We start from the raw sequence: 10,806 nt of genomic DNA, 5'->3' as shown, positions 1-10,806 counted from the left end.
CCCTTTTTTGTTTTTCTGTAGATACTCGTAACGTCAAGCCATGGCAGCGAAACAAAGTAACTAACCAACGGAAGAGATGGCTCCTGATCAGGTGGAGACTATGGAGTAGGAAAATTATTGTAAAAAAAAAACCTTTTATTTAATATTTACATTATTTTCCAAACTTATCTTGCCAAAATTAGATAATATAAATGTTATAAATGATTGCTAATTATAAAATCTAAAAATTAAATATTATAATTTAGATGGTAAATCAAGATTTTTGAAACTTAATTAAATTGACTCAATCTGTATATTTTATAACAACAAAATTAATTTATTATTATATATTTTATTTTTTCTCAATTAATGCTTTTATTATAGTCAATTCATTCAGTTGGTTTATTAAGCTAAAATTATTTGTTATAATCTATAACATGTTTTGAGCTAACTTATTGAACATAAATTTTAGTTTTTATTAAGTTTAATACATGGAAAAAAAATAATATAAGCCAAACTTGTTAATATAAATAATATTCACAAAAAAAAAAAAAAAATCTTATATATCTAAGAAACTTAGATTAAAAAAATAAATAAATTTAGGTTTATAATTTTTTAAATATAAAAAATTAGATTAGATTTAATTATACATCTAGAAAAAAAAAAAAAAACCATTATCTTTCACGTGGGTGACAAGTGGACAAGGCTCCATCCAACAAATCTGAGACAGACAAAAATTGAGATCATCGGGATGATGTCATCACAAATGCCGTTCTGACTTGGCAATCTATCTTCATTTGACAAATCAGCAATTTGAGCCCATAGGCGATGCGGATCCCACACTTAATTAAATGATTAAAACATATTCCCATCATATTCACTTTGGCCAATCTTCTTTGTTATTTAGGATATTTTGTTTTTTTATGAATAACACTAGCTTTTTAAATTGAGATTTAATTAGTTTCCAAGTGCTAAATTTCATGTAGAATATCCACATGATATATTCACAAGAGATTTTCTTACAATCTTTGTTTTTTAAAAAACATTCGAGATCTTGCATAATAAATAAAGAGCAAAAAAAATATTTAGATTGTATTTGTTTTTTCATTTAAAAATATATTTTTTTAAAAAAATATATTTAAAAAAACTAAATACTTCATTGCTGGTAGATCCCTTTTCTTTACCATTTTAAGTAAATACTTCATTCACTCTTATGACTGTCAAAGCTCAAATTCCTGCCTACCTGACTGCCTCCCTTTTTTGGTATATAAAGTGCACAAGACTTCAAATTTTGCATACCCCAGTGGACATCAAGAAAACAAAGAGGCCACAGAAAACACAAACCAAAAATCCCCAACCAATTCAAATGGATGCCTCCATCTTTCACTCTGCAATTTCTGATTTCTCATCGGAATCTTCCTTTAGATCACCAGACTCTTTTTATAGCCAATCTTTTAACCAAAGCTCTCTCCCTTTCAATGAAAATGACTCCGACGAAATGCTTCTCTTTGAACTGATCTCGGAGGCCACTCAAGAAACATCAAGAACAACTTTCTGTGATGGAATTGTTAAGGAAGAAGAGGTCAGTTCAGTTGCCAAAGAAACTCCCGACAAGGAAAAGTCCTACAGGGGTGTCAGGAGGCGGCCATGGGGCAAATTCGCAGCGGAGATAAGGGATTCCACAAGGAATGGCATAAGGGTATGGTTAGGCACATTTGACAGTGCAGAAGCAGCTGCTTTGGCTTATGATCAAGCTGCTTTTGCGATGAGAGGACCTGGGACTGTTCTAAATTTCCCAGTTGAAAGAGTGAGGGAGTCGCTTAAGGATATGAAGTGCAGTCATCATTATGAGGATGGGTGCTCACCGGTGGTGGCTCTGAAGAGAAAGTACTCCATGAGAAGGAAACTGGGAAGCAGGGGCAAGAAAGAGAGGAATGCAAGGATAGAAAATGTAGTGGTTTTGGAAGATCTAGGTGCTGATTATTTGGAACAACTGTTGAATTCATCTGGAAAGGCTGCCAGTCCTTGGTGAAGTATCTTGATTTTATATATTTCATTTTTTTTTTCTCCTTCCATGAAATTTATCCAAATGGGAGGATTGATCATATGCTGAATCTACATGTGTATTTTTCTTTTTTCTCTTCTCATTTCTCCCTTTTTCCCTTGTGAAGGGATTGAAGATTGTTGTATCTCTCTTGTACGTGGGCCTAATATACCACATAAATAAGTATCAATGGAACAAAAAAAAACAAAAAAAAAAAACGAGGTGACTGCTGCCTTTCGTTGAAATACTTTTTTAATATGGTTCCACAGAGACTCGGCTAAACAGAGTCAAAAATTGCTTCATTCTCTGTTTTGGGTAAAAATACCCAGATCTACACAAAGTTAAGTTGCACTGCTGCAGTTCAACAAGGCATTCGTCACCAAAATTTATTGATAAATAAAACTAGTGTTCTCAAACACTAATTAAAGATAATGAAGCCATCAGCTTCATTGTCATCCCAAGAAGGATTTTATTTGTCAGCAATTCATCTTACATATTAATTAACATCAATCTTTAGAAGTTGTCCTTGTTCTTTGCGTTGAATAAAAATGTAATCCTCATCAATTAAATTCAATTCAATTTATTTATTAATTAAATTTAATTATAGTAGAGAATTTATTTCAAACACCATATTAATTTCATGTTGGAACTATGATAATTATCATTTTTTTTATACGTCTTTATTTAATAGTTTTGAAATTAAGAGTTTTTTTAAAAAATATTTAAGAATAAAAAAATATTATCTTAGTAGACATATCTTTTCTATACCTTGTATTTTAAAAATATAGAAACTAGACAATACTTTTATATCTTTATTTATATTTCTTTAATTAAATACATTTCTTTTGCGTTGATTTTTATCCTAAAACAGTAACTAGACAATACTTTTCGTCCTTTGAAAAATCAATGTGCACGTGTTAATCGAATTGCAGTCATGAAGGAACACTCTAGCTGGGGATATAAATAATAAGAAAAAATGGTAAGCAAATGGGAGAGAAAGCATTCGGAAAGATAATAATATCAGCAATCTTCGAAACTGACAAGTGGCGGACCTATGCAAATTGCAAAGTATCTTTGTAAACAGGGGGCAGTCGAAGAAAAGGGTCTTACATTTCATCTTGAAAACACTGTTAGGGTCTAATTTGAGTTCAAGACTCGAGAAAAATATAACTCCTTACAACTAATGATATTTGGATTAGGTGGAGTATGGCCACCACTCTTCGTTGAGAAACAATTCTTTCGACGAACAGGATAATATTTTATTATTTCATCGTCCCTATCTTCTACTCGTTCCACCGAATTTCCTCTTGTAAAGCATTATTAACAACGTACTTTGCTGGTTGAAAATATTATTTCCTCGTCGGATTGTGATCTAATCTACTATTATTCGGAGGGGTCTTACATTTCGAATTGTGATTTAACTAAAAATATCTAATTAACGCCATAGTACTCTCGGCCTCACAAATTAGTTATTAGCAATCAGTAAACAATCAATTCATCCGATGATGGTTTCTATTCAAGCAAACATCTCTTCTCTGGTTTCACATTTTCTTTTTGAAAGATTGTCGAAACAACTAGCCTGTAGGGCAAATATTTATGAACCAAGAAACTTCGGCAGCAAGCATACCATTCGTCACGTGGTATTTGATTATTCCAAACTCCACACCAAGATTTCATGAGTGGTCAATATCTACTCATTCAACGTGGATCATTATTTGTCTTCAATTTGATAGAACTGAGGAGCCACTTTGACAGGTAACGGATATATCACTTCCCTGCTCCTCGGTTAACTGAACTTGGCCATGTATTTTTAAGGAAAGAGACAATTTAGATTTGTCTATCTCACAAGAGGGCACCTGTCTCAATTCTGTTTTCCTTTTCTGTTCTCACTCAAAACTTGAACAAATGTCAACAAGACATGAGCAGGCATGTTCAGTTTTTCCCTCTGGAAAATGAACACGCGGAGTGCACTTCGATTCTTGAAACTCGAATTTGAAAGTGAAACCTCATCTCTTCTCCATGCTTCGCAAAAGTTAATATTACTTGCAAATTAGTCTTGATAATGGTCAAGTTCTTATGATGGATCTACTTCTATTTATTTTTGTATTTTATAAATATTTTTGTATTTTAAATTATATTGTTTTATATTTTCAAATCATTTTCATTTATTTATATATTAAACAAATTTTTTAAATATTGAGACAATGACATATAGGATGATATCTTTTAAAAATGGTAGTATATTGGATAAATTCAAGTCAGCCCGTCAAACTCGCAACTTAGATCATTAATCTATAATAAGCCATAAAAATCAAGTTAACATAAATTATAAAGTCTAATTCTTAATTAACCTCGAATTAAAAGACAAAAGTGAAAAAAATAAATTAAGTTTAAAAAAAAGTAACCAAAAAAAGACTTCAGAGAACTCGAGTTAAAATGTCAATCTAGTGATCTAGGTCATGCACACAACTGGGTTCAATAGTTTTTTTTATGAAATTATTTATTATTTTAATTATATGACAAAAAAATAGATACTCGCAAAATTAAAAATCAATCAAATATTAGAATGTTTGTCCAAAACTGCAATAATCCCAAGAAAAGCAAACAAAAAAAGATCACAAAGATTAGTTAAAAAAAAGAGCAAATGATGAAATTGAAATTTAAAAAAAAAAAAAAAACTCAATATCAAATGATAAAGTTAAAAAAAAAAAAAAAACTAGGCACACGAGTCTGAGTGACCCAACATGTTTAGGCCTTTTAAAAAAAAGCTTAGACGTGTGATCTTGTTAGCTCACGGACGCGAGCCTTAAGTTTTTTTTTTTCATTAAGTTAGGCTGGAGACGCGTTGTCTACTTATTTTTCTTTAAAATGACACAATTAACATGTCATGTAGAGTTCATAGGATGATTGTAACATCATGTCAAAAATATATTTTTTTACTTGAAATCATTTGAAAACACCTTAGAGACCTGAACAAACTCATTTATGACTCTAAAACAACCCAAAAATTAGTAAGAAATTCAAAACCAACCTGGAATAAAAAAAAACTTTTCTGGGCTTATATTTATCTTTTCAAGTAAGGTAAAGGCCAAAGAACACATCTATGGAATTCCTCTCATTAAATGATACTCGTTAACATCAATATCGATTTTTTTCATGGATAGAATTGAGTCAACCAAAATTTTATCTCTTTCATGTCTTTCAAAAGGATCCTTTTTCTTCTCTTAAACTCAAAAAACTGAAATAAAGGAAATGAAGTGTTGGAATAACATGTAAAAAAATTGTTAAATAGTATTAAAAGGAAAAAAAAAAAAAAACAAACTTTAGGGACCAAGAAGCTAAAAATGCACCTTTGCTATATTATTTTAAAAAAAAGTCTTGGAATTTGTTTGGGTGTCAATTTCAATCTTTAAACTTCTAATTATGTTTAATGAAGAAAATTAAACTTGGTTTTGTCAGATCAAACATCATTTAACACCAAAACCTTCTTTCAAAATGGCAACATAAAAAAAAAAAAAAAAAACCATTACTTCAATCTAAATTGTTTTCATATGGGGTGAAGCAGTATTTAACTTACACCTTTTTTTTATTTTTTTTAATTTCAATCCATAACTCCATCCAATTAAATAATTAACTCAAGTAAAATAAGATATATAAACAAGCCATAATAACGACCTTTTCTTATACCCAAACGATCACGATCTCTTTGTTAGCGTTTGCCCTACCACGCTTTTTGTTCATGACAAGAATGCCAGAGGTTGAACTTGATTAACTACTCTTTCTATATATTACGAATTGATATAGCTCCTTGTAAAGCTTGTTGTAAAACTTGATTAGTCACTTTCTGTTGTTCAAAATGACTGGTAGTGGCTGATTGATGTTTTTTCAGAACAAGCAATAGGCTCATGAGCAGCAGCATTTTGGCTATCGAACTAATTTGAAATTGAAATGCCTAAAGGAAAAGGAGCGAGATGGTGATTTTGATTGTTCTCGGAAAGAGGATTTATGTCTTGGTCTGAGTGGGGATAACATCTATGATCTTATGTTAATCTGTTTTCCTCTCTCTAAGTTTTTAGTATGAGTTGAGGATCATAGGAAAGAGCACCAAAAATAATACGAAATTGAACCCTTTTCTAAAAAAATGGATGGAATGGTCCAGCCCATCATTTACTCATCATCTACTTATAGTAAAAAAAGCTTGGTGTTTTACTGTAGTAATGAATAGTAAAACACAAAATATTTTTTTTATTTTGATCCTCAATTTTTTTTAGGATTTTTTTAATTTTATCTTTCAATGTGTGTTAATTTGTGTTAATTTCTGTTATTAACTTATTATGATAATTAAGTACAATTAACACAATTGTTAGATCTCTAGAAATCCAGATATTTTCAATAAGTCCTCTTAGTTAAAATCATCACAGTTTCAAACAAAAAAATACCAAACTTCATTTGAAATAGTCTCGTTTTCTTGTGTAAATCATACGCATTTCAAATAGAAATCCATTGATAAATCTAACATAGGGATTCAATTTAAAATTTTGAACATTTGAGAATCCAATTAAGAAAAAATGTTTTCTAAGGACTTGAATCAGCATGGAATTACTGTCTCGGGACTGGTTTGAGGATTTGATTATGGCGTGTGGCATATAGAGATATTACAAAGTTGATGAACTTCTAAATGCAGGAAACTTAACCTCATTCGTCTTCAGACTTGCCTGTTTTGAAAGCCCAAACGATGCCAATATTGACCCAAAGTGTATTGGTCAATGGGCCTTTTATTTTTTCATAATGGGCTTAAATGTGAACCAATTTCTTTCTTCCTTATTTTGTATTTAAAATTGATCTTTCACTAGGCTTGACTAGAGTCTTCCATATCACCTGAGCTTTGGGGAAATTTCTCAATACATGCATGAAAACTTTCCATTTTCGTTGTCCATTACTGGATTCAATTAATAATTGGAGGTCTAAATTTAGTAGGGTTTGCGTTTACCCTTGCACACACACATCATGCCATCCGAAGTAGATGCTACCACCAAAGCATGCAATCAAGTAAACCCCTCCCTTAAGCAAGCTTATGCCTGCCAGAACATTGTCTGACAGAACAAACTATATAGTTATAATGATAGAGATGATGTGTTGGATACAATCGATACCACAAAAGTCATCTATTATCTATTCTAAATAAGAACCGAATAAGTTAGGCTCCATGCATCACGGAATCATGTCAGAATCCCAAACAGTACTAAAAACAACAACCAATAATAGATTTGTTCATTTTAGTTATTGTAAGATGCCGGTGGGATTAGGACCTCGATTATATCAAGTACTAGCGAACCAAGTCCATTAAAAGCTTCCTCGAACAAGACAAATTAATTTGTTGGAGGTGGGGTTGTATTAAGTAATAGGGTACGGGTGATTCTCTATTTACCCATATCTTGTGTGTTACAACAGTAATTTATACTGTATTTTTCTTTTTATTATTTTTTTCATTTTCCCCCAACTCTCTCTCCTTTTTTTTGTTTATTTTTTTTAAAAAAATTACTCTCCTTCCCCCCCCCAACTTTTCCTTTTTTTTGTTTTTTTAAATTATATTTTGTTGATTTTATTTTTTTAATATTGAACTGGTTAAAAATTTCACCTTGTAATTTTTTCCTATAAAATACAGTGAATTACTACAGTGTTTTTTCACATGGTTTTTCTATTTTATTTTTTTTTGCTTTTCAAAATATTTTTTGTTGATTTTTTTTAATATTAAGCTGATTTAGAATTTAGTTTTGTAATTTAAAAAAAAAAACATTGTTGATTGCTATAGTGTTTCTTCGCATGTTTTTTTTTTTGTTTTTTGATGATTTTATTAGAAATTATCTTTTTATTTTATTTTATTTTTTAATATTGAGTTGGTTAAAAAATTACAGTTACAATATGTGAAAAAAAAACACTGTAACTTTTCTCGTAAATTACTGTGAATTGCTATAGTGTTTTTTCCCACATGACTTTTTTTTTTTTCAGTTTCTTTTGTTTTTTTTTTTTTTGTAATATTTTTTTTCACAATTATCTTTGTTGATTTTTTTTTAATATTAAGTTGCTTAGAATTTAATTTTGTAATAAAGCGTAATAATATGGGGAAAGCATTGTAGTTTTCCTTACAAAACACTATGGATTGCTAGAGTGTCTCTTAACATGGTTTTTTTTTTCTTATGATTTCTTCAAAATTATCTTTGTCAATTTTTTTGTAATATTGAGTTGGTTGAGAATTAAAATTACAAGTCATTACAAATATGACTAAATTATGTGGGGAAACACTGTATCTTTCATCACAAAACACTGTGAGTTGCTACAGTGTTTCCAACATGGTTTCTTTCCTTTTGTTTTATATTTTTTTGTTATTTTTTTTTCTAAAATTGTCTTTGTTGATTTTTTTTTTATTATGGAGTTTATTGAGAATTTAACTTTGTAATTGTTTTTCTTTAAAACACTGTGAATTGTGACAGTGTTTTCCCATATGATTTTTTTCAAAATTATCTTTGTCGATTTTTTTTTGGATATCGAGTTGGTTAAGAATTACAATTACAATAAAGCTAAATCATATGGGAAAAGTGTTGTAGCTTTTCTCACAAAATAATGTGAATTGTTACAGTATTTGTCTAAATGGTTTTTTTATTATTATTTTTTAAATTATATTTGTCAATTTTATTGGAGAAAGCACTATAGTTTTCTTCACAAAACATTGTCAATTGCTACAACGTTTTTCTTCATGAGTTTTTTTCCTTCCAAAATTATCTTTGTTGGTTTTTTTTAATATTAAGTTGGTAGATAATTTAGCTTTGTATTTTTTTTTGTTTTTTTATTAACAAAAACGTTAAATCATGTGGCGAAAACACCATATCTTTTCTCATAAAACACTGTGGATTGCTATAAATTATTTTGTTCAGTTTCTAAAGTTTTTATCATAAACATAACTTTTTTTTTTCTGTGATGAAATCTTGACTCCATCATATTTTTAGTTTTTATTATTTATTTAATATTGATTTATAATTATAATACTATAAAATATATTTATTTTATAAACTCGACCGGGCATGACATCTAGTGGTGTTTTTGAATACAGAATCATCTAATTTGCGATTGTATTTTGCTCTGTATTGAAAAACTTCGCGGCGAGTTCTTCTTCGGTAGATTGTTGGTGCGTTGAAGCTCCCTCTTTCATGCAAGTAAAGTGTTGGCCAACTATATTAAAATCTTGCCAAAAATCCCCGCGAGGCTAAATTACTGTCTTCACATTCATAAAAAAAGAAAAATAAAGTTTTTTTTTTTTGCTCTGGGGTGCTCTCTAATGAGCTTTGGCATGTGAACATCGAACTCTAGGGTTCCCCTTTACTTGCCGAGTTTGGACTGCAAGCCTCTGATATTCACATGGTTACTGTATTTGGGCAGCAAGTACAGAGGACGCTGTGGCTTCTATCTAGCTAAAATCCATGCATACACAGCCAACCAAAGCACTATTGTAGAGGGCTAGCAGTCGAGCCCTTCGCAAAGCTGAAATACTTGGCTATAAATTTTAGAGGCTTCAGGAAACTTTCATCTAATTGTTCCGAGGAATTGCTGCTGCAAGTATTTCAAGTTCCCCTCGACATGGTCGGATTTCTGGATGAGGTCATGCTTAGACACCACTCATGTCATCAAGGGCTGAGCCAATAATTTTTTTTACCCTAAGCTATTAAATAAACATATAATTTTTTTATAAAATTAATTATTAACTCATGTATATGAATTTTTTAAAGTTATCAGTAAAATTTTTAATTTAAATACACTACCTAAAATATTAAAAAATAAATTTAAAAGTTTATAAAATTAAAGTGAAAGTAAAAATAAACCCACTATTAAAGTTATATTCTTTGATGTTTGGTGGAATATAATTCATCTATAATCGAATCTGAATTGATATTGTAACAACTCCTCAACCGTGATAAATAACAATGTCATATCAACTGGAAAACAAAGTATTTAAATTTTTTTTTCCCTTCTCAATTTCTTCTTCCTTCACTTGATTCTTCTTTAGATTAGTGTTTTATAAGTTGGGCTTTATAAATTTACAAGGTTATTTTCTCACTTTTTTTTTCTTGGAATTTCTTTTATATATTTTTCTTCAACTTTTCTCTCTCACCTTTTTTTTTTTTTCTATTTTGCTTCTACAGATTCGGAAAAATATAAAAGGAAAGAAGAGCTGGTTTGTTTTATATTTTAATGACAAATAATCATTCTAACCTTAATGAGTTGTTTTGCTTTTATTTGATGGTCTTTTTTTTTTTATAGCACTACCAAGTTTTGTTCATCATAAACTTTTAATCAGATTTTATTCAATATATTTTAAGATTCCTTATAAAATTTCAGCTCAATCTGATGGTCAGATTGAAAATTACGTCTAATAACGTAAAATTGGTCAAATTATGATTTTTCATCAAATTTTTGAATTTCTTCAAAAATTTTGAAATTTTAACCTAAGCAAAATCATCATATTAGAAGGCTCCACGCAAATTTTCAAATTTTTTTGACAACTCAATTAAAAATTACAAATTCTTTTTATATAAAAATAATAAAAAAAATATTAATAAAATCTTTACCTGAGCTAGAGCCCACCTAGCCCTTAGCATGCCTCCGCTCTTGCATGTCACAGTTTGACATTGAGTTGTATTTATTCCGGATCTTGGTGGTGATAATTTCTTTCATATTTATACTCAAGAAACGTGCAATTAATTTCCAAACACGCATGCCGATGGCTGGTT

The 10,806-nt window shown here is 29.9% G+C and overlaps 1 protein-coding gene across 1 annotated transcript; it reads left to right on the top strand.

Moving 5' to 3' along the window:
- Positions 1-1,235: 1,235 nt before the first annotated feature.
- LOC118048839 (ethylene-responsive transcription factor 1B) lies at positions 1,236-2,268 on the top strand. The gene has a single exon (XM_035058663.2). The coding sequence runs from the start codon at positions 1,346-1,348 to the stop codon at positions 2,009-2,011; it is 666 nt and encodes a 221-aa protein (XP_034914554.1). The 5' UTR covers positions 1,236-1,345; the 3' UTR covers positions 2,012-2,268.
- Positions 2,269-10,806: the final 8,538 nt, after the last annotated feature.

The sequence above is a fragment of the Populus alba genome, chromosome 10 (genome assembly GCF_005239225.2).
Source record: "Populus alba chromosome 10, ASM523922v2, whole genome shotgun sequence".
NCBI classification, from domain to species: domain Eukaryota; kingdom Viridiplantae; phylum Streptophyta; class Magnoliopsida; order Malpighiales; family Salicaceae; genus Populus; species Populus alba.
The sequence above is the reverse complement of the archived record's forward strand: the minus strand, read 5'-3'. Positions and strand labels throughout refer to the sequence as shown.

Bases quoted from the DNA above. Each gene is read 5' to 3' on its own strand.
- LOC118048839 (XM_035058663.2), top strand. From the start codon at position 1,346: ATGGATGCCTCCATCTTTCACTCTGCAATTTCTGATTTCTCATCGGAA.